This window comes from Rhinolophus hipposideros, assembly GCF_964194185.1.
Source record: "Rhinolophus hipposideros genome assembly, chromosome: 19".
NCBI lineage: Eukaryota > Metazoa > Chordata > Mammalia > Chiroptera > Rhinolophidae > Rhinolophus > Rhinolophus hipposideros.
The window spans coordinates 50697380-50725148 of NC_138065.1; the positions used below are offsets into that span (position 1 = coordinate 50697380).

Below are 27769 nucleotides of genomic sequence, written 5' to 3' on the forward strand. Positions count from 1 at the left end.
AGCGGAAGCACTTACGCCAAAGGACTGTTCCAGTGCTGACTATGTCAGGCACTGGGGCAGGCTGAATTGACAGCTTGCAAATCACCCGTGTGCCGCCTCCCACCTGGTCCACACAGGGCCAGCACTGGAGGAAGGTACGCATGTCCTTGGCAAAGGCACTTGTGAGTCCTCATTGTATGAAAACCCAGTTTTGCTAAGGCGCTGTGGTGAAGCAAGCTGAAGCTAGTGCGTCCCAGTTTTATTACAATGTGGGCCTGTTCTTAGGGTGTGGGGTTCCCTTGTGGCTAAACCACATAGCTCTATTCTGTAGTCAGGAAGAGCTAATACCTTAACGCGGTGCTTAATCTCTCAGACTGAAGCTGACACTCTCTGAGAGAAAAGCACAGAATTAAAACATGAACCAAGAGGTTTGCCTCTGCCCAACCTCTGTGCCACAGTGGGTAGGATATGGGTCCTAATGAGAGACGAACAGGCTCGCCTCCCCGTTTCCTGGTCCTCCTTCCCAGTGGAGAGCCGAGGGGATGGCCGATAACATGTCTGGTTAACACTCGCCCCCCGAAGAAGAAGAAATGAGAGGCACATTTTCTCTGCGGGATTGGAAACCAAGATGGCTTTACTCGATTAGAACTGTTCTTCAGTCTCCTTGCAGTTTCCCTCTGTATTCATAAGATCCTTAGTCCTGGATTTTCAAAGTAACCTCGTCTAGTTCTCCTCCACGGGCCAAATGTACACTGAGATGGAAGTGTCACTAATCCTTTAAGAAGCCAGGAGTTTGAGCTATCGTTGGACTGGGAAAGATTCTGATAACTGGATTTTTGTCTCTGATCACTGATAACGTCTTTAATTTGGAGTTGGAGCAGTTCCCTCTGGTAATAAGTGCAGCCTGAACAGACAGGGCATGCTATTGTTCTACTGTAGAGTTCAAATGAGACGGTGCCCAAACAGGCAGAGACCCGAAAACCTTAGTTGCTTTAAACGCTGCATTTTGAGCAGAGGTGCTTAAACGCTAGTCAGCCATTTCTCACTTTCACCATTTTTACCACACCTGAACACCGACTGAAATTTTATTTACTATTTTTCTTTAAGTACAGTCATTATCACATGTAAATAATTTTACTGCCATAAATGGAAAATTAGCATTAGTTGTCCTTAACTGGGGGTAATAAAATAAATACAATGAAAACAAGTTATTAAATTCTAGCTGGATCGTATTGCTTGCCAAAGGTTCTGAGCCGAAGGCCTATCTCCCTTCTTTCTAATGTAACCCTTCTAATGCTTTTGTTTGTAAGTGGTACTCAGCCCACCTTTGAAAAATACAGCCTTTGAAAAACTCATTCCCTTTATATTCTGTGTAAGGAATTAAGTGCCTGTGTTCGAATGGACTTGTGTAAAAACCCCTTTGTAAGATGTGGTAATACATGAAGGTAGATGACACTGTCCCTACACCCAAGGAATGTGTCGTCTACTCAGGGATGGAGTAAACTAAGAAGAGAAAGCATCGATAAATGTATAAAAGGCAAGAAGAGTTCCTTCTTCATGCCTTCATTCTCCATCCCCCAACCCTCCCATTTGGCAGCAGCTTGTTCTCTATATCTATGGGTCTGTCCCTATTTTATTCATTTGTTTTTTTAGATTCCACATATAAGTGACATCATATGGTATTTGTTTTGCTCTGACTTATTTCATATAGCATGTGCCCTCTAGGTCCATTGAAGTTGTTACAAATGGTAAGATTTCATTCTTTTTTATTGCTGAATAATATTCCAGTGTGTGTATGTGTGTGTGTGTGTGTGTGTGTGTGTGTATGTTTTCATTCACACATCTCACTTCTTTATCCATTCATCTATTGATGAATGCCTAGGTTGCTTCATATCTTGGCTATTACTAATAATGCTGCAATGAACATGGGGGTGCATATATCTTTTCAAATTAGTGTTTTTGTTTTCTTTGGACAAATACCCAGAAGTGGAATTACTGGATATTATGGCAGCTATATTTTTATTTTTGAGGAACGTCCATACTGTTTTTCATAGTGGCTGCACCAATTTATTTTCCCACCAAGAGCGTACAAGCGTTCCCTTTTCTCCACATTCTCGCCAACACTTGTTATTTGTTGATTTATTGATGATAGCCATTCTGACGGGTGTGAGGTGGTATCTCATTGTGGTTTTTATTTGCATTTCTCTGATGATTAGTGACTTTGAGCATCTTTTCATATGTCTAGTGACCCTCTGTATGTCCTCTTTGGAGAAATGTCTATTCAGGTCCTCTGCCCATTTTTCAATCAGATTGTTTCTTTGGTATTAAGTTGCATGAGTTCTTTATATATTTTGAATATTAACCCCTTATCGGATGTATCATTTGCAAACATATTCTCCCATTCAGTAGGTCGTCTTTTTGTTTTGTTGATGGTTTCCTTTACTGTGCAAAACTTTTTAGTATAATGTAGTCCCATTTGTTTATTTTGTCTTTTGTTTCCCTTGCTCTGGGAGATATACCAGAAAGACATTGCTAAGAGTGATATCAAAGAGTTTACAGCCTAAGTTTTCTTCTAGGAGTTTTATGGTTTCAGATCTAACATTTAAGTCTTTAACCCATTTTGGTTTTGTATATGGTGTAAGAAAGTGGTCCGATTTCAGTTTTTTTGTATGTCTCTGTCCAGTTTTCCCAACACTTATTGAACAGACTATCTTCACCCCATTGTCTATCCTTGCCTCCTTTGTCATAGATTAATTGACTATATTAGTGAATATTTGTTTCTGGGCTCTCTATTCCATTGATCTGTACAACTCTTTTTATTCCAGGACAATATAGTTTTGATTATTACGCTTTGTAGTATAGTTTGATATCAGAGAGCATGATACCTTCCAATTTTTCTTTCTCAGGACCCTTTTTTTGGCTATTCAGGGTCTTTTGTGATTCTATACTAATTTTAGAATTAGTTATAATTCTGAGAATAATTCCTTTGGTATTTCAATAGAGATTGTATTGAGTCTGTATATTGCTTTAGGTAGTGGGGAGATTTTAGCAATATTAATCCTTCCAATCCCATGAGCAAAGTATATCTTTTCCTTTATTTGTATCTTCTTCAGTTTCTTTCTTCAATGTCTTAACAGCTTTCAGAGTACAGGTCTCTCACTTCTTTGGTTAAAAAAAAAAAAGGTATTTGCTACATTATCAAATAAACCCCCGATTTCAGTGGCTTAACATTAAAAGGTTATTTCTGACTAAGAGAACAAAATCGAAGTTACAAGTTAGAAGGCAGTGGTGCGTCAGGCACCCAGTCTCTGACATTGCGACTTTTTATCTGTTAGGGATCATGTTGTCTGTCCCGCTGGTGGAAGAGGGATAACCCCACTCCTCCGTCTCCTAGGAGAGACAGAACCCTAAGGGTCACGGGTGGGGAACAGTCTGAATGGGTTATAGGGAAGCACGATTTGGGCAAACTCTGGAAGGAAGTGACAGGCAGAGTGCACGTCCATAACGGCTCGGAACAGGACAGTGGGTCAAGTCTGACCAGGGTTCTGACCTTAGAACAGCCTCAGAAATGCAATCCGCCCTCCAATTTCAGCCAATGTTCCTTTTCTCAGACCTGAAGCCATTCCCCTTTTTGTTCATACGTGTAAGACTCACTCCCTACAAAACGAGTTGATGTTTCAGCAAGACAAACCATCTTCTGTCACAGGAATGGTGCCATCCAATTCCTACATATGTGTGGGCCACTTTTCGTAGCCACGTAGCCTTATGTGGCCACGTTGTTCGTTTATAGATTTTGCTGTATTGTTTCGTCAGATGTTAAGGAGGGCTCCTAACACCTTGCCAGCTGCAGTTCCTTTTGCTGTGTTTTGTTAAATGGACTTATTGTTCCTCTGGTATGAATTTGCCATCACACGATTTACTGCTCTAGAGATAACAAAGTCTCAGGTAATATTTTAAAAGAGAAAACAAGAGAAGATCAGCAGGATGGGAAATGTGGGGCAATGAGGGGTGGATTGATATTGTTACTGTTATTTCTGGTCTATCTCTCCATGCACTACTTTAGTGAGTGAGGACATTTTAACAGTACTGTCTGCCATGGACAGTATTTTCCATACTGAAGAGGTCTTTCAGCTTCACACCGAAGGGATTTCTCAGGACTGGCCTGAGGCAGGAAGGATTTGCTTAAGCTATGGCTGCACAGGCTACACAAAAGGTTTCCATTTTTCAGAAATATGAGGCCATGATTTTCGTTTGGGCATTTCCCATGTTGGTTAAGTGATACTAAGTCTTCAGTGTTACCTGGAAAATGCTTTTCAAAAGCTCTTTTTTGTCGTCTTTCTCACTGAAGCTAATTTTTAAATATGTCTAAATAAGGACTTAGGCCAAACCATGAACCAAAAAGCAAGGTATGAACCACCTTTTTAATTTATGGAACCTCAAATCTAACCTCGCTTTTTTTTTCTAAGCAGACATATCTAGTGCAGCACTCGCAGGAACCACTATTTTGTGTTCTCTGCACTGAGTAGCAACATGTTTCTGACCTTTAAAACTTCATCATTGGTGGAGTCTCTGTCCCCTTGACCTCCCGTCTCTGGAAGGGGGTCTGTGCTTGGTGGCCAGAGTCCTGCCGCAGCTCGTGGCCTCTGTGACGGGCAAACGGCCGAACTTTCGTCTAAACTATGATGAAATCGTGTTTGTCTTTCAGGTTCAGTATTTCTTCAAGATCTTGGATAATTAGCAGCGGAGAAAGTAAAGAAGTCCCAGACTGGGACATTTAGACAAGAGTGACTCATGCACATGAGGAATGTTCATTCTTTTATTGTCCATTGTTTTCACCTGACTGAATACAAGGTCGACAAGAGCACTGAATCCTGGTAATTATTACATATGTTAGGACATGGGTTTGCACTGCAGACAACATTGAACACCAGTCTATGGGGTACTGCGTTGCTTTTTATAAAGTCCAAAATAAAGATTTATTTTTCAAACAAGTGACTTTGGTTTATTTCATACATTACACTTTTTTCTTGCAGAAAAAAAATAAAATTGTACAACTGCATAAATATAAAATTCTTCCACCATGAAAATGGTTAAAACATTCATGAAGACACAGCACCAGCAAGTGATGCCTCCAGAGAAAAGGAAAGTAAAAGAAAATGTACAAAGCAAATCAACTAGCCTGATCACTGGCCAAAGTGATGGGAGATCCAGGTCTCCCACACAGCTTCAGAACATACTGGAGGACAAGGTAAGAGATGGCAAGATGGCATTCACTACAAAGCATGACACTACCCATCACAGCTGGGTTTCTCTGTAGTGTCACTTAAAATTGAAAGGGTAGTTCCCCGTGACAACCCACCCCACCCCCACCCCCACCAGCCCCAGGGGGGAAAAAAAGACCTAACACCACAGGCAAAAGACTATGGAGTGTGTTGAAAATACTCATTGATGGGTCATTGTCTTTGAAAGAGCCAACCCCCCCCACCCAACAACAACAACAAAAAAAACAAAGTACCATGCCAGTTTTATTCCCATTGCATATTTACACCTTGGACAGCAAACTTTGCTCACAGAAAGTAGAAAACAGATATGATAAAACATGGCTTGAAAAAATGACCAGAGTGTGCACCTAGAATACTGTACACTAAATAAAATACACAGCAATACTCAGGGGCAGAAACACTGCTTACTACAAGTCAGTTATGGAATCATAATTTACAGTAAAAATGGGCACGTCCCAAGGCTCAATTTGTAGTTTTCTTTTGTCATTTACAGTAGAATAAATACTTTGTTGCTATTGCTACACTTTAAATTTACATTCTAACCTATTAAATGCAGAAAGCTAGTGTAAAGCATATAGATTAAGTGTAGGTCCCATACGTATGACAGTTTGTTCAAGACTAGTAGGTTTCTGTATCTTTTTTTTTTTAAACTTTTTAAATGGCTAGTGGGAAAGGTCTCTGCTTGTGATCAGCTCTTAACTTCAATTTTCACATCAAAGCGTCCCTGAAAGCGGTCTTTCTCACTGTACCCAATGTTCTCACCGTACGCCTTGCACTCAACGCGGATCTCTGTGTCCACGGTGACATTGGTGAACTGGATGGCCAGCAGGGGCTGCAGGTACTTAGGCTGCAGGAGCTTGCCATAGTAGGGGTAGTACTGCAGGGGAAACCCGGCGTAGCCGCCCATCCCGAAGTACTCCACGGTTCCAACTTTGTCCTTATCTTCATCTCGCTAAAAAACAGACAGGAAACGAGGGTTGAAAGGCTCGCGTGCAAAGCAGATTCAGCCCCTAAGCAGCCTGAGAACTATCGCTAGAGGGATGCCATCCTCCTCCAAGCAAGAGGAACGTGGGTGGTAAGCGCTGGGGGACACTGGGATGGCATCTGACACGGGGAAACGACGTGTCCCCAGTCTCGAAAAGGAGCCTTGAGACATGGTCCTAGAAAGAGGCTATTCTCAGTGTACAAGTGGACACCGAGACAAAGGTCACGCCGAGAACTTCTCGGAGCCAACACAACCTCCTAGAAACAGGCCAACACTGAAAGTCTTCGGTGCTGGCCCAGTGGATGGTATTTCTAGAGCTATTATCTCCAAAAGTGTAATTGTTTGCCTGTCATGTTTTTGGGTCCATTTCCTTTCTTGGTGGCAGCATGACATGGGACTGTTTGGGGACGGATCCCTTTCCTCATTCTGCCCTCCCTCTAAACAATCCATCAGGTACCTATTTTTAGAGCTAAAAGGAACTTGCGCTGATTGTTACCCTTAATCTTTCATAATTTTTTAATGAAAAACCAAACACAAATTTTTTTTCATGTGAAATTGTCAGTGTAAAAAAAAAAAGGTTGGCCTCAAATTTTTAACGCACCATCTCGGCCAGAGAAGTGCTTGTGGGGGGCTCATTCACCTCTCAGTTCTGTAAAGCGATCCTCCAATTTACTGAGTTCAGGTATTTCAGCTTCTTGTTTCAGTGGAGAAACTGACATACGGCTTCCTGTTACATGTTTCTGTTCCTCTAAGCCGCTTTCCTCAGCAGAGCGATAGCTCCGGTGACTGAGACTAAATCCTGGAAGCAATGCTTGGTCCCCTACTAAGACTCCGCCTGTGCCATCCACCGGCCTCGCCCTCGGCCCCGCTCAGCCTCCTTACCTTGCCGGTACACTGAACAGGCAGGACGTAGGGGCTGTACTTCGTCATGGCGAGAGCCTCCATGGACTCATTCTTGGGAGGCTACAAATAAAACCCACATAGGTCAGTAAGTCTGTAAATATGTATTTTTAATTTCTGAAAGCTCAAACTAGTCTCTAGCCCCAGCAAGTACACATTGGTCACGATAAGTCAACCGAAACAACAAAACAGTTACAGATAGCAGAATGCCTGATTTAGGAAAGGCCACGTTGGGATTTTGTGGAAATAAGAAGTGCCCAGGTTTTGTGAGCACTCCCAGTAAGCTGTGAGGCAGCCCAGTACGGAATGGAGCTTCTAATGGGCACCCATTGTACGCTCTGCTCCAGGGCACTGGGAAATAAGGGCCAACCAGAAGTATGTTCCCCGTTTGCTACGATTATAATTAGATGGAAAAGTTGTTTGGCATTTCTGTTCTTATAAAACTTGGGCTTTCCTCCCAAGCCATGAACCAGTAATGCCGTCCCCCGTTCCGTTCCCCGCTAGCGTGCCTTCTTCACGCAGGCTTTCCTCCATCTCCACCCCACCCCCATTCCAATGTAGTCACTGCCATTTAGGGAGCATTTCCAATTCTGTTGGGCAAGTCCCATATGTAAACAGAAAAAGGTGGCATTGCCCTAGAGGAAGGGGTCATGCATGCCCTTGAAGGGACCCAGAGGACACTTTGAAAACAGCCACAGAGGGACATATCCAGAGCCATCCTTCCCATATCCCAGGCTCCAATCCACCACAGAAAGTGTATGAGGAACATCCTGAATGAGCACGAGACGACCACGGGCTCACAGCGGCACAGCACGCCCGCCTGTCCTGATGTGAGATGTCACCCACCGACAGGCCACCCAAAGTCAGACAAAAGGCACAATCCCCTGACCAGTCGGAGCTCTCCTATTTGGGATGCCGCTCTCTGTTTTGGAATACCAGAAAATGCTTATCTAGACCTGACTCTCTTGGAACTTGCTGCCAGCAATCGACGCAGCTTTAAAAATATGAAGAGAAATGCTTATTGATAAAGAAGTTGCCAGACTCCATCCTCAGAGGATGAGGAAACAGGCACCTTAGGTAAGATGCTGGGGTACTGGGATTGCTGACAAAAATAATCTCAACAAAAATAGCTGGGGATTTGGGGTGGGGTGATGAACTAGAAAGTAGCAAGGGGACAAGCAAGAGGAGACCAAATAAAAAAAGAAAAGACTGAAAAGAGAATACCGAACCCATCACCTAACAGAGTCTGTCTAGATGCGAGAAGAGACTTGACGGGCTGCCTCTGTGGGATACAAGCATCGCACATCTGTGCAGAGGAATTACGGAAAGTGAGGGCTCCAGAGCACTGGTGAGGGGGAGTCTTCCTTCGGCCACACCGCACCCATCAGTGCCTTTCACCGCTAAACGGCTGATGGGTCTCGGTGAAGAGCTCCCTGGCAGTACGAACAGCAGCCCTGAGTGGGACATAACGGGCTTAAGTTTCCATCCATTAGAAACTAGTCTACGTGGAAAGAAGATTAACATTCTTTTCAGAGGCACATTCATTTCGGTTGGAGATCCATCAAGCCAGCCAGCCAAGCCACACCTGTCCATGTCCCCACGTCCCCATGTCTCTGCTGGTGGCGGGAAAGGACTGGTAACGTTCTCCTTAAGTTATTAATAATACAGCATTTCATCCGCACACAGATTTTCTTTTGAAACTATTACTCATGGGTAACAAGCATTGTGGAAACAAATAGGCTATCATAGAAAAATTAATGAACAAAAGAGCCAAATTCTAGAAATGAAGTGAGTTTTGCTCGTCTAACTCAGTATATACTGCAGTCAGTTCCTACCGGAACGAAAACTACACTTGTCACAGCAGTGCCCACACGGGCAGTTGGGGGAACCTGCTAGAAGAATCCAGGCTGACGGGGAAAGGACAGCACTATTTACTCATGATCTCGAGGAGAGAATGAAATGACTACTTTCCTAAAAGCAGAGACACCCCTGATGAATGTTTTCTTCTTTTAAAGAATCCCTATTATCTGACCAACAAATGGGGAGCGAGGGCAAATGGCCATCTTTCCATGATCTCCAATAATGTTCACCATGGTAAGGTGCAACAACGCCACGAGCCAAGAGTACGGCTCTCAGAGTTCAACCCAGAGAGCATTCACCTTCTGGTTTGGCAATGAAATCTTCACTCAGATAATTTTTTGAAACACTCTGGCTCCCAGGGTACCCAAACCCGAGCAGGACTGTACATGCAGGTAGCTTTTCAATTTAAAACTATCTTTTCCTGTTTTTACTTTAAAGCCTTCGCATTATAAACACTGTTCTCGGGATACTGAGTAGCAAGCAGTACTGAGAGCTGGGTCACAGGCTCACTTCAGAATTGGGCTCTGCCGCTCAGAATGTCTCGAAAGAGTTGAGTGACAGACTACAAGGATTTCAAGGTGGGCACAGAAGTCTTAACGTCACTCCACTGACTGGACTGCACCATCATCATGATACACTTTAGAACTTCCTTTTACTTAGTCTCTTCTCACGCCCCCTGAGTGCTTCATCCAAAATGTGAGTGGCTCACCTAAATTCTACAATTCAGGTATAGTAAATGTTGAGTAACTATGTGTATACCTGAAACTAATCTAATATTGTATGGTAGCTATATTTTAATAAAAATCTTGTAAAAAGCCAAAACTAAGTAAACTGTAGGACTGAAAACGTTCCTTGCCTTAGGTTTGAAGCCCAGAACTCGGTTGAGCTTTATAATGACACAGGGTTTGCCGTCTTTGTAGCCAAACTGTTCATCATTTATTCCAGAGCAGTTTCCCAGCCATTCAAGCTTGAACCTGCAGACTTTTCGCTCGCCTGGGCCACTCTCATAGGGTCCTCGGTCCTTGAAATCACTGGGTACACCTGAAAATGCAAACACCGTGTTTACACTGTACTAACACTCCCAATTCCCAGAGCACCATTGAGAAAGGAGCGGTCTTTGTCCCTTGTCACAACCACGAATTCTAAGCTCCTTTCTGCATGTAAGGCATTGTCAGAATTCAGCATGGCTTCTGGCCAACCAGCTCTCGCTTCTTCACTACCGTTAGAAAGGTGTTTTACCAAAAGCAATCGCAGGTACAGAGCCCCACACCTAAGCTTCGTAGCGCTCGGTAATTAATTTGCACATAACGTTTGGTCTCTGGCAATATTTCTCTTCCTTAAATAATGGATGACTCAGCTGTTTGGAAGGCTGAGAGGAAACTGGATCCCTTTTCCTGACAGGCATCAGTTACACGGGTCAACAACGGCTCAGCTCAACAAGGGGCATTATAATTAGAACACAAATGAAAAAGACTGTCAATAATTTTCAGAACTGGGAGCTTTTTGGTCCGAGTTTCCTGGAGCTGTGCCCCTAATTAGCAGGTTAAACAGCAAAGAAGGAAAGAATTGGGTTTTTTTCCTTTTGAACCACCTCTCATGGTGGTTTATTTTTTTTTTTGGTTTTGTTTTTTTAAAATTTCTTTTGGATTTGAGTTTTTGCCTTTTAAAGCTGTGCGTTCTTATAAGCATTTGTTCAACTGAGAAATTTTATTGTAGCATTTCTGATTATTTCTCATGACAAAACCAGAGAAAGAATAAAAAAAATATATAGAATTCAAAGTTAATACAAAGCAGCCTGCAGGAAACTGATGCAAATTATAATTTATGTATTTTTTTAAGTTCACAAATTATCTATTTTCCCTTCAAATGGTGAAGTGCCTTAACTCAGTCCATCTCCTGTGAAGTGATTCACACTAATTATCTCTCTTGTGGGCCTTTTAACTAATTAATTACTGCAAAGTAAGATGAAAACCCTTAAATTCTACTTAGTGAAAATGTTTCTTTTAAATTAGTAAATCTTTTCAAAACGACTTAAAATGGCCATTCACCCCACATTACGACTAAGCAACAGTCTGCCACATAAAGTTCTGGGGTTGGGACATGCTTGAATTAAATGAGAAGGACTGCTACCACTCAAGGGACACTCAGAGGGGTACGCTGCCATGGGAGGTACGACAGCATGGCTGGGACATTCACACTCCAGGCAGCAGGCAGGGTGACGTACGACAGCCACGCCAACGGCTTCGTGAAACATTCTGTACCATTTCAGTCATTTCCTTATCCAAATGCTCAGCTACCTAAGACCTAGTTAATTACCCATCGCAGAGCAGGGTCTACGAAACATACCCTGACATAAATCCCAAGGTCAATGGCAGCATGGTTACACATCATCCCACCAAAGGGCTAGTCTGGTGAGAGAAGTTTTTTTAACGTGAGACATCTTTCAAATGTAGAGAATAACATTTGGGGCGACCTTGTTTCTTCCCCTGCAGGCAAGCCAAAACCATGAAAAGTCTTCCTGAGTTAAGGGGGGAAAAAGGAGGGGGTCTCTAGATATGGCCAGAGTTAAATCTTTAGTTATTTCAGGAGAATTGTTCAAAGATTAAATAACAAATAGGAAACAGGAAATCAGCATTAACCAACCACAGACCTCCAAAATGAGTCACTTACTGCCGCAGTCTTCAAAAATCATTTCGTCTTTCTGGGCCGAGTCTTTGTACTTCTCCAGGAACCTGATAATGTTCAGCACATACGCTTCATAGCTCTTGGGGTCATTAGGACGGAAGGAAATCTCTGTCTTCTGGATCTGAGGAATCTGTGTTAATCCTAGACCAGGGAGAGTTAGGAAAACAGGGACTCACTGATGGGAAGTCAACCAAGATAATTCCACAGCAGACTCTCCATGTAGAAAGCACCCTTTGCTGATCTTAGGCTAAAAAGAATGGCTTAAATCCTTGGGTCTCTTGTGCAATCACTTCTCTGGCATTTAGATGAAGTACCCACGACTGTGTCTTAATACCATGTATCATTTAATTTTCCCAGCAACATTTCATAAGTGACGTGGTCTCCATTTTATGAGTGAAAACCCTTCTTGCACAGAAAGGTTGAGTACCTGGCCCGAGGTCACAGAGCAAGTGGCAGAACCAGAATTCCAGCCCACCTACACCGCACTGCAGAGCCTGTCGTCTCCAGGACTCCCTCACGCGCACTCAGAAAACATTCACTGTCAGCTCGCGGGCTGCATAAATCCTTCTGTCAGTGAACCCATGCCGTTCCAAACTGCCACGACCCTCGACACTACTCAACTGAGACCTGTCTTTGGATCTTTTCACCCAAACTGGAGGATTCAGGGGTACGTGTCAAGTACCCAAAGTAAATGGTTCTTCTGAGTGAGTCCTGCGCCGGCCAGGATAAAATTCAAACTAAGTGAACCTTGGGTTTCCAGTCTTCAACCAGTTTTTTAGATGCTTTAATTTCAGGAAGACTGCCATCACAACCCTTCTTAGGTAGATGTTTGAGCAACGGTACACTGCCCTACCCAGGGGCGAGGTGGAGAGTCAACCACAATGGAATTTACTCTAGGAACTGCCAGATAAAACACAAGATGTCTGGAGAAATGTGCGTTTCAGATAAACCACAAATAACTTTTTTAAGCATGTCCTACATACTACATGGGACACGTATTACACAGGACTACAAATATCCCATGGGACACCCTTATAAACAATTATGTGCGGCTTATCTGAAGTTCAAATGTCATTGGACATTCTGTGTTTTTAGTTGCTAATCTGGCCACCTCCTTCTCACCCTCACTCTCAGGCCTGCCCTCTGTGTGCTGAGCACAGACGGTGGCACATTGTCACAGTCCGTCAGAGCACCCCCAAAGATATGAAGACAATGACGTACTTACAGTGGGAGAGACCCCTGGTCCAGAGTAATCACTCAGCAGCCCCATTTGGGGAGTTCAAGAACGGCCATCAGTGAGGCTGGGCCAACTGGCTGCTAGTTTTTCTAGTGGCTGAGGATGGCTGTGAACTTCAAAAGTGGTGGAATCATGAGGGGCCTGGCTTAGGGGGCAGGATGGGCCCCTCATTCCGAGGAATGGAGGATGGAGAAGGAGCAGGTCCGGGGTCAGGCAGAGGGGTTGCCCGAGACAAACTAGGGCGGATGTTAAGAATCCTCTCAGAAAAGAATGCTGTAGAACCTCAGGAATCCGAGGGCAAGAGCGACCCACAGGGATGGAAGGGGTCAAGGGGGAAGTTAGAATTTGCTCATAAAAAAAGTCTCGGTTAAAAATAATAAACAGAGTGCTACAATTAACACGTATTTTTTAAATACTCCCAAACCATGTAAAATTGTATGACTACAGGAATTTCAATATATTCCGAACCATCATTTTCTACATTAAGTTAGAAAAACTGACATGGTGATCATTTCTGGTTCAAAGAGGCACTATAATAAAAATGATAGCTACCTGCAAAAATAAAGGGAAACAGGAGAAGCTTCCCCTGGAATCGCATGCTTGAGGCAGGGAGGTCAACAGGCCCCTACCGCACCGACTGGGGAAGGCCTGCTAGGGAGGGTGGTAACACGACATGTGAGTTAGGTGCCCTGCCTGGGCCTGGGGAAAGGCAGAGGCAGGCCCAGAGCCAGAGGGTAGCAGACGGCAGGATGGGCTGTGCTCCTAGAACACTCCTGGAGTCGGGAGAGAATGCAGCCTCAAGGGACAGTCCCACGAGGGTTCACTGGGACAGCCAGTTGCACGTGTCCAGAGGACTCCAAACAGATGCCTTTGAACTTGCCAGGGAAGAGGTTTGCCGAAACCTCTTTCAGGACTTTTGTGTGGGGGTGGGGGTGGGGCAGAAACAGAGAAGATCTGTGTGCACAGACTTGATCAGTGTCCGCAAGCTTGGGAAAGAGAAGGTAGGAGACTGGGGGGTGTGGAGGGGCGGACGGAAGGGTGAAGAAGAGGAGAGCAACTGTCAGACCCCAAGGGTGGGTCCCACCGAACCTTTAGGAAGGGGGACGGTGGGGAAGACCTAGCCAGCCGACCAAAGGGACATGAGCAGAGCGCTTTTCATTCCGCCACGATGCCAGCGCCACTAAGAGACCAGGTGATACGTGTGAGACCCCAAAGCATGAGCTCTGGGCCCCTTGCTAACAAAGGCATGTTGACGATGACGCATTCCTCAGAAGCGTCGACCTGTGGTCAGTCCATGCTTAGCCAGAGGCTGACACCGGCCATTCCATTAGCAAGTGCCACTACTGGTAATCATCTAAGACATGAGGTATGCAAATAATAGATACTTATCGTTACCAATGGCCCAAAAGAGACACAGTTGGTCTTGTGCCTCTCTAGAAAAGGCAAAGAAGGAATAGTGAAAACCAAGGAATGGAATCACACCAGTTCTACCCAAGGGCCCAAATCCCTCAGGAAGCGTGGCTCACGACCTAAGCCCAGCCAAGCCTGGCTGACACCACGTGAGAGAAATGCAGACGGAAGATGCTTCCAGAATCTTGATTCTGTCCCGTACAGAGAAGCACCAGAAACCAGTGCAACCAAGAAAGCGAGAGGTGAAATGGACAGCAGAGCACCAGGTCTTACAATCCTGTGAGGTGCGTGGCTGGACTACACCTTGGGCCAAAGTCTCTGCTTGGTCCTTTCCAGAAATACCCTCAGTATACGAGGCAAGCCAGGAACGCAGTACCAACCCCTGGAAGCGCGGCCACGTCTACTCTTCTGTAGGTTCAAGTTTCCCTCCGAGTCTCCGAGGGGGTCTTATGAGGAGTGAACCATAAGCCTCAAAGACCATCCTCTTAGGAAAGCCAACTTCTGATCCGAACGTTTCCAGAAAAGGAGCATAAACTGTTCGATCAGCCCCCCTGTCTAAACCCTCCCCTACACACACACATACCCAGATCCCGTGTGGCCACCGCCTCTGTATGCCCTGCTCTCCTCCCTCTCATTTCTGGCAAGTCTCACTCTGTCACCCACAACCTCTGCATCTTCTCTCCTCTTTGTCCAGACGCCACTGGCCTGAGTGTTCTCTTCCTTCCTGGGACCATCCATCCATCAATGCCCGGCCTGCCTGTTCTGCACCACCTTCATTAGGAAGAGTTCTCTGATGACATCTTCTCCAAGCCCTCAGGAAACTCTTTCCTCTTCTCAGAAGTAATTTCTCTAAAGCAATTAAATACTTAGGAGAGGCAGATGAAGGACCCTTGACCTGACGTGCAAGTCCTTTCAATTATTTACTTAACGTTAGCAGACTAACAGGAAGAAGAGAAAGAAAAGGGCTGGAACCAGGTTTGGCCACTCCGTGAAGAGTCTAAGTCCACACACACATTCCTCAAGGGCGGCCCTCTCCAGGGGCGGCAGGCAAACCCTTGCCGACCAGGCTTCTCCCTGCTGCCACACTAGGTCGGAGACCTGCAGCTTGCCCGGCACTGCACTGCCCACTCCGCAAGGTGCTACTTACAACTGGACAAGCATGAGCCTGGTCTGCACTCAGAACTCCCCGAGGCCAGAGACGGCGGCACCCAATCACTGGCTAGTGGTTTCAAATTATATTCCAGGAAACAGGTCTAACCTCTTGCCTCTCCAGTCTCCTGAACTTGAGCTGACATTAACCATGAGAGTTCTATGCGGTTTTGCCCTGATAGGACAGTTTGCCTTAAATTGCATATTGATGATTATTTAATAAAGCGCCCTAAAAGGATTGAAATAATTTGGATACGGAAATCTTAATATTTTTAATGCCTATGTCAACTTTATGTTAAGATTTGGAAACCTTTGGCTTCTCACTTGCTTTTCAGTCACACTTGCCTTTTCCTTGGTCCCCATCTCTTGAGAAACCAGGAAAAAAACTCAAATCTTTGGCTTTAGTGGGTGTTCACAGCAAGAGGAGGAATCCATAGAAGGAAGGCCAAGAGGAAGGGAATGGAGAAAAGAAAGAGGCTTTTCATTAAGAAAGAAGTATTTTGTTTCCAATTAGGGTTATAATGTAGCAAGTTTGTAATTTCTCAGTCTACATGTGAGTTCGAAATACTTAAATGAGAATGCAGCTATTTTAACCTTGGAAGTCACTCAAATGAATCCCAAAGCCCAGATGCCTGTACCCGTCATTTAATACATCTGATTAATTACTGACCAAATACGGCTGGCCCTTGGACAACACTTATATGCGCCTTTTTTTCAATAGATTGGAAAATTTGCGGGGAGATTTGTAACAATTTGAAACAATGCACAAATGAACCACATAGCCTAGAAACATAAAAAAAAATTAACAAAAAGTCAGGTATGTTATGAATACATAAAATATATGTATCAATTATCTCTTCCTTGTAATTTTCTTAACATTTTTTTCTTTATCTGAGACTAACAATACAATACATAACAGAAAATATGTGTTAATCGACTATTTATGTTATCAGTAAGGCTTCCAGTTACAGTGGGCTATTAGTAAACTTTGGGGGGAGTCAAAAGTTAGTGGGGGGTCAGCGCCCTTAACCCACGTGTTGTTCAAGGGTCAACTGTACTCCAAATCAGCCTCGTTTTCCATAGAAAGCTCCAGCACGGTAGCCATATCCACCGAGGGCACAAGAGGCAAAGAAACACTTAGAAATGCAGCCATGCGTACAACAGATGCATGTCATGAGTCTCCTGTGCATTCAAGTTGACAATTTCCAGTAAAAAAAAATCACAAACGGGGGTTTGAGGTTATGTGTACAGCCATACCTACGTATGTACACGTCGAGGTACACACGTACTCATACACACACACCCTCCCTTCCAATGCCACGGAGACATTTACAGGTTCGGTTTTCATTTTTATTTTGCCTGTGCAGGGCTAGTATCAATTTACCTAACAAAACAGAGGGAAGGACAAAGGGAAAAAAGGTAGCTCTGTGCTTTCTGGAAACCGGTAGCCTCTGCCTCACTTTCCACCTTAGGCTCAACTTTGACAGTGAGGCAGGATCAGGCAGCGTCAGTGCCCCAGCTCCAGGGAGGCCCCCAGCTACACCCTCCCCCTGAGAAGTCCTTGAAGGACGCATTGTTGGCCTTTCTCTACAAACCATGCAGTGTTCAACCACCCTCGGTGGAGGAAAGCGTCTCTCAGGTCTAAGCTACCACCACACACTCTGGTGGAAGGCCAGAACCACCGTTCTCATCAGGCCTTTTCCTGTAGTTGCACATTCATTTTCTGGGGAGCAGAGAATTATTTCGTTCCGAGGATTTATCTTGAAAAGCACATGTAACTTCCCAGGGGCCCCACTTTGCTATTTTGCACAGCTCGTGATTGTGCTTGTTCCCAATCAAAGGGACGGCTTCTATAATGGGGAAATACAAACCAAGAGGCCAAGGCTAGCATTTTACATGAACGATGCTTGTCTGTTCCAGGCCACACTGAGGGACACATGCAGTATATGTGACTCGCTAGATATGAAACATTACATTTGCTGAGTGACCCCCATCCTGCAATAAGACAGTACATTTGATAGTATTCATGGCGCGTATGTGGGGAAAAGCATGCTCTTCTGGTTGGAAGCCACCAGATAACACTTCCCCGCTCCCCTTTGCCTCCCAGCTCCCCACTGGTCTGCGTCAGATGGGCCCCCGGTGCTGAGATAACTGGGTCGGGAGCACTGACTCACCAGCCGTCAGCCAGCCCAACCCCATCACACTTCAGCTCCGTGGAAATGGCGGCCCTGAGGCCAGGGTGCTTTCCACTGCCATCCCCAGCAGGGAGCCCTTCCGTGGGGGAGCACAGCAGAAAGGCCCACAGGGCCAAGTGGAGCTTCCCAGATTCAGCATTTTTATCCCCACCACCCCCACCCACCATGGGATTGGTCACCTGGTCCTGTTTCTCGGGCCGCTCTGCTCTGCTCACTCACTCATCTAAAAGGCCCCACAGAGTAAGAGCCATTTTTCTGTGGCTCCAACATTTTAACCACTAGGCTCCCTGTGTCCCCGAGCTGACTTACTGGTTGTACCCTTATCTTTAGGAATGATGAAACGGCTACAGGGGTAAGTGACCTGTCGAGCCACTGAGGCTGGGGACACTGAAGAACAAGCACTGGGGTCTGCCCACCTCAACCCCTTACACTGAGTCTCAGCAGCAGCTCCTACAAATCCTAACTGCCCCAGTGCGAGCTGGGAGGAGGCTGCAGGACCCACCGGGGGGCGTGGGGGGACAGGGCCCTGGGAGGCACCCTATGCTTGCGTCAGCTCACAGATTACCCATCAGTGCAGCCCAATCAGAAACGGCAGAAAAACACTGCATTGGCACTTTGAAAAAAACAATTCCTCCAGAGATACGGAAGCCAAACATTTCCCATTCCCCCTTTGAAATGTAAGTGAAAGGAAGTCCTACGAGGGTGATGCAGTTTGAGGGTAAAACAAAACAAAACAAAACAGCCTGTTCTGAGATGGATACAGTGATGTCTCAAGAATTCTGCTTCCTCACACTGCGGTGTGAATTATAATGCGTTGGAGCCCAGTGGACTTTAAGTCAAGAGGTTCCCCTTGACAAGATGAAATCGAGGCCTCCAGAGGCGCCCGCGTGGTCTGCCCGTTTCAGCCACCTCCACTCCACGCTGGTTACCATCGACCCTTTTACAATGAATCCCTCCAGCCCCCGAGCCATCCACACTTGGAGGCAAAACAGAAGCCGCCACAACCTTAAAGGAAGGGCAAGAGCACACATTCATACCTGCTTAGCAGAAAGCAAGGCGGCTGGGACGTCCCCCAGACCCAGCGACTGAGGCTCGCTCCGTGACCTTGATTTCATTCCGCTGTCGCTGCATGAGCTTGGGGGACAGCGGACGCACACGACTGGAAGGGGCGACTTTTCCATTACAGCACTGGCCAGGCAGCAGGGAGCCCAGGGTCAAACTGGGGACAGGACGCGCCCCCAGCCTCGCCAGACCCCACGGCAGTCACGCGGGGAGAAGAGGCTGCTGACCCCCATCCATGAGGACTCTCTCCTAAGAGGGTCTGCCCGGGAGAATGGCTTGGCAGGGGTTCACCCAACTGAGCGTGGACATTTTAAAGATTACAGAACAAATACAGCGTCACCTAAATGTACTTAAAAAAACTTTAAAACGTTTTCTAATCCAACTTCTCCCAAACACTTGTCCCAGAAAGCAGAGATTCTAGTACTTCGTGAAAATGTCTAAGTGGACAAAGCATCTCTGCTATCTCAAAGCTGGAAATACGGAACTCCGTTTCTAAGGCGCAGGCAGCCCGCGGCTTCTGGGGGCGCAGAGGGCTGTGAAAAGCTACCCTTTCCTTACGGCCGGCGGGCGCGCCATGCAGTCCTCCTCAGCTCACATGTATTCACCGCCTTTGAGCCTCACAGGGCATCACTGTCAGGTTACAGGTGAGAAAACAGAGGCTTGGTGACGTGAAGCAGAGGCGTCATGGAGGGGACTGCCCAGCCCACTGTCCCCGCCCCCCCTCAGGGCCACTTTCGTGTGAACGCGCGTGCCACGGCTCAGGAGCTCCCGGCTGCTTTCAGACTTAGGTGAGGCCACGTGAAATTGCCAATGAGCAACCGTTTTTGACCCACACAAGTAGCAATTGAATATGTGTCAACCTACTATGTCAGCGGAGGCCCCAGCCGCGTACCCCCCCCCCCGTGACCCCGTGGCGGAGTGGGCAGACCAGTTCCCGAACCCCACAGCATCACGGATTTGTAAGGAGCCGCAGAAGCACCAGTGGCCCCCACTGCTCAGGCCAAGACATGGTCCATGGTACTCATTTCTTTCTTAAATTACACTTTCCTTTTGCAATTCAGTCTTTTCTCGGAGGTTTTCCCGCCTGGCCTATCAGCTTGTCCAATGTCAGAGGCAGGCAGACCCAACGCTCTGTACAACTGCTCCACTCGGCGACCTTCACACGTCTAATGACAGGGCTCCATGTGCTATGCGGAGCAGTCAAAACCCAGGCGGGCCCCAGACGCAGTTAATAATAGCACTAGTTCCCATTTTTAAATGATGTGCCACGTCTTTCGCACTCACTAGGTTCATCTGACTTACACATACAGTCTTCCCTCCCTACCTGCCATACAGAGGCTTAGAGGTATTAAGCTGAAACCAAAGTCGCCAGGGTTTTCTCCACATTCGTTCAGTCTGCAGCCTGAAGGAATAGTTACTGCCTACCCAAGACACAAATTCTTACGGTTTGCTCTGAAACACGCCGAGGCCTGCTGCAAGGCCACTGTCCTGTGCAAATGAACGTCATACCCCCTGGAAAGGTGATGGGAAACTAGGGCTTGGCCTAGACGTTCCTGGCCAGGGGAGGGGTGAGGGGATGAGGAACAGGAGAGACAGAAATGACAAGGAACCCAGGCGACAGGATGGGGAAGCCGGAACACTGTGACTCAGACCAAGGGACGGGGGTGCATATTTCCAAGATGAGCCACCAGCATTCCTCTGGACAAACGACCGTCTGTCAGGTCAGTCCAGCTGCTGCGAGGATGCTAAATATAGGTACCGAGAGCGAGAGCGTGTCTTTTAGGAAGGGGCTGGAAGAAAGGGGAGGGAGGTGGGGAGGAAGCGTTGGAAGGGCTGAGCCCCTCGGCCAGATTTCACAGGCAAGGTCATCTGTAAGTCCCTACTTAAAAGGTACAGCACGCTGCCTATTTCCTTTGAAAGTGAAATTTCCCTTCCTGCAAAGGATACGAAGGAAATTTTTCTTTTTATCAAAGGCCAATTCCCCCTAAGTTTATATAGCCAAGGACCATTTTTTAACTCTGGGAAAGTACAGAAAACGCTTGCCTTTGTGGTCACCTGGAGCCTCGAGTATAAGAATTATAAAATAGCACCATGATTAAAGAATAGTTGTTACGTGGAAAATAAAATAAAAGGTCTGTACAAATTTAAATGACTACTACTGCTACTGTAAACACTGTCACAGAAGAGGACTAAAAAGACGCGCCGTGCCTTACTGTCCCCAAACCCAGGGCACAACACGTTTCCTTAAGATCCCATGTGTCTGCGCACGCCAGCATCCTCACCTCACACTTTCCGTGGACTCACCTCTTTTGGGGAAATAGTTGCTGGAAACTGGGGGTTATTATTAAGCAGGTTTCAGTCATTTTACATATTTACATGTTTTCTTGTTCCACTTTCAAAGTCCCCTAAATCTAAATTTATGGGGAAATATTTAGGATTTTTTCCTTCCAGTAGAGGACGATGTGACTTGGGGTTAAAAGGCAATGTTGGCCACCTCCACATTCTGAACATCGACTTCCCAGTCTTTCCCACACCCAAGGATGTGGAAACGACAGGTCAGCGACGGGCGGCCACACATGACCAGGCTGCTCAGTGCCATGAAGACAGCCTCAAGATCGTCACCTAAATACAGCTGTCACTAAACCATTGCCCAGGGAAAGTAGAGAGGGGACACGTCATTGCCGAACACTCCCCCCCCACCAGGCAGCCTCAAGGTCACTTCTAAGGACAGAACCCGGACGTTATGCAACATTTCCTCTCCCCCAGGGCCTCCCGACAGTGACTTTTAAGAACCAGACAGTACAATCCCATTTGTTGTTGTTCTGCTGCCCTGTGCTCCCTGCCAACGTCAGGCATGACGGCAGTGGCCCTTGCTGGGGTTTAGTGACAGGTATGGACACGCACAGCTGCAGGTCACTCCACACCAACGGCACCCAGACGACAGCAGGGCCCTGTTGGGGCATTCTGCATTTTCTATAACCCTTGTTAACCCAAGTTGTCAGAGCTAAAGGAGACAGTTCAACTGGCAAGTGGGTCCAGGAAGCCAGTAAATGAGACCCTCCCTTATTAAACCAACAGGTATAAACATTGAGAATTGAAAAGAGAGAGTGCTTTCGTTCCAGGTCAAACTGAAAGTCAGTAACGGGGGAGAATGGACCCCTGGAGTCCTGGCTCCTCTCCCTATAAAAATCAGTGCATCTTTAAAAGCAGGTGCCAAAGCGATTTTTAAAAGGATTTATCTGAGTCACAGTCTCCTCAAGAACGTGAAAAACGTGCGTGAGCCCTGGAAAGACCCTAGAGCAGGGGTGTCCAAACTTTTTTCAACATTTTTCACCAAGGGCCATATGCGGTAAAATACACAAACAGCTTAGCCACTCACTCGAGGTAAAGTACGCATTGCCTCACCTGGTTTATTTAAGTAAACTAAAAATATTTAAGTAAACTAAATATATATTGGAATTTGCTGTGGGCCAATTAAAAATGGATTGTGGGCCACAGTTGGCCCGCGGGCTGCAGTTTGGACACCCCTGCCCTAGAGCAATCCCACCACAGGCATTAGGGATGAGGGGACGGAAGCCACCACTGGAATGGCATGGCTGATGAGTGGCAGGCTGGGTCGGGGACCAGGGCTCTTCACCCTCATGGCAGAGCCATGACAGTAACACGTCTGGAGCCCCGGGACTCTTCCTGTAGTGCAGATAGGGGACCTAACGGAGACCCCACAAGAGAGCCTTTTCTCGTTTCCTTTGCAGACATGGTTTACTCCCACCTTATGACAACTTTCAGAAGATCCCCGTCTCAACTGAAACAGTCAGACCCATTTTCTGTCGGGGAGAACTGAACATATGCACGTTCATTTTACCTGGTGGGGCCACTCGGTCCTGATAGGTGGGCCTGAATTCATCGATGGTGAGCAGTAACACTTGGATGGTTCCAATGAAGATGCCAGCCAGGCAGCCATAAAAGATCAGGTAAAACAGAAGGATCTTAACTGTAAGGGGGACAGACAGAAACACAAGGCTGTGATGCAGTCACATGCTTGGACACAAGTCTCGTATTCCCAGAGATGGACTTCCTCCCGGCCTCCCTCCGCCCTGGTCTTCAGAGCTTCCTCTCCCGGCATTGATCCAAACGGTGCCCCTCACCCCCAGACCGTGTGGTGAAGATGGGGAAGGGCAGCCCCCCACGGCAGTGTGTGTGCCTGCTGGGGGGTGGTTACGGCCGGCAGAAATGATCAGGCAGAACCCAGATTCTTCACAGGAAGTCATTCCATTCCCTACATTAAACTTTTCCTGAAGAGCACCAATGAAACCTAGGGCGGTGTTTGTGTGCTTATGCAATGCATTTCAGAGATGACAATATAGTCCCTTAGAGACTTGTTTTCTTTGCGTGCTTATCCCTTGCCATTTCCATCCGACAGCCCAGGCTCTGCTGCATCTGCAAAGGCACAAATGCTGTGCCTGAGCAGCCAGGGCGGTTCTCCTGTTTGTCACTCTCACTGTCCCTTTGATCTGTGCTATTGACTAAGCCGTCTTTCCTGTCAGGTGCACCAAACAAGAAAGAAAGGAAATGCTCTAGTAAAAACGGAAAGCATATTTTTATTTCATCTTCTCACTGGATCCAGAACAATGATGGATGGGCTCGATGAGCTGCATTTTCTTTTCCCCGGGATAGTGGAGGCTGAGATTGCTGCAAAAGCAAAAACACACCAAAAACTCAAGAAGCCCAGGGACTGGAATGAGGCTATCAGTTACTGCTTGACGAGTATTATCTCCCCGATTAGCCACATAGTAACAGGCTGTGCCAGGCATCGCCGGGCAGCCTGTGCCAGTGACACAACTCAATGTGAATGCAAAGTGGGAAGAAGTGAACCGTGCGATCATCCAGTCTGAAACATGAGTACACAAAAGGGGCCGAGGTTACTTCTAAAAACAGCCAGATGTCATGCGTTAGATGGTGGGGTTCTTGGGGAAAAGCTATAGAACGAGTGTTACTGAAAAGACGTGTAGGGAGGGAGGGAGGGAGAGAATGGGTACACCTCTGTGGGCACCGCCAGGTCTCCATACATTTAGAAGTCCAATTTTCCTATCCGCAAAAAAATAATAAAATAAAATTAAAAAAAAAAAGAACAGTTCGGGGAAATCATGCTATAGCGTTGTTAAAACAAACAACACACATAAACCACACCAAAATGCTAATTATAATCCTTCTTCTCCTCTCTCAGGAAATAAAAAAAAAAGAACAAGGAAAAAGGCGAAGACTGTATAACCCAGGCCCCCAGCTGCCCAGCTCAGTTCCTGCCTCCCAGCAGGAGAAGGGTTAAACGCTGCGTTTGTTCCTTAGGTTTCCAGGCAGCAGCAGCAGGCAAGTGGCAAGGCTGTGACGTCAAGAGATCTGGAAAAATTTTCCAGTGAAAGCTCCTAAGAGGTGCAGGAGTTGGTAGAACAGGATCCGAGAGAGAACTTGGGAACCTTTTGTGGTGGTGCCCCCCACCTCGCCTCGGTGCTCTGAGCTGAACCACATTCGGCTCTTCCAACAACAACCAGAACATTTTATGCACCTTCATTGGACTCCAGACACCTAATGCCAACAACATACAAAGGTACAGAATGGAGGCTACAAGTTAACACGCAAACACAGCAATGGAAAAACAAGTCCTTCGCCAGGCACACTAATTACATGTAAGAAACTACGGTCTGTCCATTCTGCCCGATGCTAGACCCTAAGAGAAGTGAGGAATTTCTCCCTTCTGCTTTCCGATGGGATTACTGAGCAAAATCTGCTGTGACTGAGGTGAGGTCACTTGGTTAGAGGGGAGCATGCACATCTGGTGGGGAGTGTGCTGCGGGCTCACCGACCCACCAGCGGCTGCTCAAAAGGAAAAGCTGGACAAAGCTGGCTCGGTGGCACCGAGGGGAATCTTTAGAGGCATGTTTTCCTTTGAAGCAGGTTTTCTTCCTTTTAAAAAATGCAAGTAATATAGAGGTTTTCCAATGGTGGGGGGCAGATCACCCTTCGAAAGGATCACAGGCAGAAGAAAAAAACAGGCAGCTGGGCCCAGCAGTAGACATAATACCTACCAATACCTTTAACCTAAGAGGCAGAAAGCACAGGTGACTTGCATGCCATGATTTCTCCAGCAGGTGCCAGGCAAGGCTCCTGCAGTCCATCTTGGTGAAAATCTACCCAAAGCAAAACTGAGCCAAGGGCAACCTGCCCCAGTCCCAAGGGCATCTGTGTTGGGCCCAGCGCTGGAAAGACGGCATTTTCTCCATCAGAGGCGGCAGCCACTGCCACCTTCTCTACCTACAACAGGCTCTGTCCTTTCTTACATGCGAGAAAGGAGTGGACGTATTAGTGCAAAACAAAAACTGGATTTGTAGCCCAGAACCTGCCCCTTGGAAAATGGAAGAGAAGATGAGATGGGCTCACCCGTCCTGGTTTCTGCATTCATAAACCATTTTGCCGGATGTGGAACGAAGATACAAAAATTATCTCTTTCTATCTCTCTCAGAAGTGCAGCCCCATTAAATGTCGGCTTAAAGGACAAGTAGTTCTATACTGCCTTACCCTCTAAAGCAAATATTATTCTGGGGTTGGAATGAGGAAAGAACTATACTTTATGAGGGGGGGAACACTAGAGGGCAAATTTCGCAATACGCCTGGAGTCAGTGCAGCCTTGGGCCCATGACAAAGCTGGGGTCAGACCACCAGGGCAGGGAGCTCCAGTGCATCTGGGAGAAGGGGGCCCATTCCGCAGTGCACCCCCACCCCCACCCCAGGCCTCACTCAAGTTACCAGGAGTTGCTAGGAGATAGCCCTGGCTGGGAGCCTGTGCAGTTCACCCTACACACACCCTGAGTTCTTCAGATTTCCCCTTCCACCTTAAGGAAACACAGGGAGCTGTCCTTACACATGAGAAACCATGGCGGTAATCCCACCGAAGAACAGTCTCCCCCCAATAAAGCATAAAATACAAGCTAAAAGCCATCCCTTTAGAGACCTAGATATGTACCGTGGCTCAGGGATACCTATGCTTCCCAGTCGTACCTTGGAAGGAGGTTTCACCTTGACTAACCTTGAAGGGTGATGCATTATTAACCCTTTACTTTAATAGAGAGAGGCCCACACTACTGGCTGGATTTTTTTTCTTTACAAAAATCACATATTCCGACTTCTTCCATTTCAAAATGTCAGCCAAGCCCTATTTCCCTGACTCATTCTGCTGATGCCCACAGATCCTCCCAATCGGGAGCCTGCATCAGTCTCTCTCCAGGGCTCCCTTTAGTGGCTGCACTGGTGGTGCAGGTGGTGTCAATGATGGTGATGATATTAGAGAAGGAGGAGGGGGCAGTGATGCAGGAGGGGGGAGTTCCCTCCCTCTCTCTGCAGTCACGACTCATAGATTTGCCTACAACTCTGCCCTTCAAAATGACCTTTAAAAAAAAAAATGTCACGGCTCCCGGTGTAGGGAGTAGAAACAAGTCAGGTACCTAATTTTCAATCGGAAAAAAAGAGAAACGTTCCTCCAGCCACGCAACAGGGTGCCCCCAAATTTTATACGATCACTTGCTTCTGCGTTTGTGTCATTTACTTCTTGGATGAACCCTTCACAGTAACTAACCCAAACTACGGATTCTGCATCTCTCCATGAAGACACTGCAAACAGACTCTGCCATGGTTTGGGGGCTATGGCTCAGAAACCGAGTCCTGGCATGGCGCTTCCTGGGCCATTTCGGGGCTGTGATGACTCCAGGGGAGGACATTTCGGGGCTGTGATGACTCCAGGGGTGGGGAGGGGGCTGTGGACATGGCCATGAAACCCTGTTTTGTGGATGGGGTCCCCCGCACCAGGCCTCTGAGGTCCGTATTTAGACTAGAAGGTGCTACAACACTCAGCCTTGCCGGCAGCAGTCCGATTACCCTCCAAGGCTCTCCCACGGCCTCAAATCTCGTTATTTTATTTATTTCTTTAGAGGGCTTGGGGACATGACCGTCGGGAGAGACACATCAGTGCCTCAGGTGATGCCTGGATAGGCTGCCCGTTCCCGAGAGCGCCGCCACACACGGGAGCCGCTGCCTGGCGCGCTCCGGCCCCCACCCGTGCCCGTGCCGGGGACGCCGCACCGGGTGACAGCCCCGCCGGCGCCGGGCCACGCCACCCGCACAGCCTGCGCCGGGGACGCGCCGCCCGGGAGGGACCCGGCGCTGGGGACCGGGACTGGGGGTGGCGGGGGGACAGCGGGGGCGCGGGCCCCGTACTTACACCAGCTGCCCCCGGTCCTGCCCAGAAACTCCTTCTTCTCCGAGTTCCAGATGAATTTCTTCCAGCCGCCCTCCTCCTTGGCTTTGCCGCGGGCCATGGTGGCGGGTCAGCAGCTGCCCCCTCGGTCCCCTCCGGCTGCCGCTGGGCGTCCCGACCTGACGGCGCGCGCTGCTCCCGCCGCTGCCGCTGCGGCGCTCCGAGTGCCCGACGCGCGGCGTGGGAGCGGGAGGCGGGGAGGCGGGGAGGCGGGGGCGGAGGGAGGGACGCGCACGATGGGCGGCTCCGAGCCCCGCACCTACTGGGGGGCGCGCGGCCGCTCCCCGGCTGCCCCCGGCCCGCCGCGCGCTCCTCCGGCCCTGGGGTTCGGGGTGTCCGCTGCCACAGGGCACGCAGGCCGGGTCCCCGCGTCCCGTGACCTCTGCCGAGCCGGGCGGGAGCGGGAGGAAGGGAGCGGGAAGGGCGGACACACGGACCGCGGGCCCAGCACGCGAGCAACGGCCGGGAGCCGGGCAACTGGCGGCGGGCGCACGCTCTACCTTTACTATATACCGCGCGGCGGCGGCACGGGGCTCCGCCCACTCGCGGCGGCGCCGGCCAATCGCCGGCGCGGAGGGGCGGGGCCTCGGGCCCGAGGGGGCGGGCGCGGGGCCGGCACAAAGGAGCGCGGCGGCGGCTGGCGAGCGGGGGCGCGGAGAGGGGTGGCGGGGACGGCCGGGAGCGCGCTGGCGGCGGCGCGCGGCCTCCTGGCCCCGGGCTGGG

At 47.8% G+C, this 27769-nt stretch overlaps 2 protein-coding genes across 5 annotated transcripts in view; one reads left to right on the forward strand and one right to left on the reverse strand.

The window, feature by feature from the left end:
• Positions 1-4966, forward strand: part of NME7 (NME/NM23 family member 7) — a 118677-nt gene extending 113711 nt beyond the window's left edge. For all 4 annotated transcript variants that reach the window (XM_081026154.1, XM_081026158.1, XM_081026152.1 and 1 more), the window contains one exon: positions 4685-4966. In XM_081026154.1, the coding sequence (XP_080882280.1) occupies positions 4685-4717 (33 nt within the window). In that variant the 3' untranslated portion in view covers positions 4718-4966. The remainder of the gene's footprint in view (positions 1-4684) is intronic.
• ATP1B1 (ATPase Na+/K+ transporting subunit beta 1) lies at positions 4782-27531 on the reverse strand. Its single transcript, XM_081026160.1, has 6 exons — positions 27011-27531; positions 22607-22735; positions 11677-11832; positions 9863-10047; positions 7129-7209; positions 4782-6213 (listed from the first exon to the last, which is right to left on the reverse strand). The coding sequence occupies exons 1-6, from the start codon at positions 27105-27107 to the stop codon at positions 5950-5952; spliced, it is 912 nt and encodes a 303-aa protein (XP_080882286.1). The 5' UTR covers positions 27108-27531; the 3' UTR covers positions 4782-5949.
• Between the last annotated feature and the right edge of the window lie 238 nt (positions 27532-27769).

Excerpts from the sequence above, each read along its gene's own strand:
- ATP1B1 (XM_081026160.1), bottom strand. The coding sequence starts at position 27,107 with ATGGCCCGCGGCAAAGCCAAGGAGGAGGGCGGCTGGAAGAAATTCATC. Across the intron at positions 22,736-27,010 it reads CAGGACCGGGGGCAGCTGGT|TTAAGATCCTTCTGTTTTAC; the intron begins GTAAGTACGGGG and ends TCCCCCTTACAG. Across the intron at positions 11,833-22,606 it reads GGACCGAGTGGCCCCACCAG|GATTAACACAGATTCCTCAG; the intron begins GTAAAATGAACG and ends TCCCTGGTCTAG.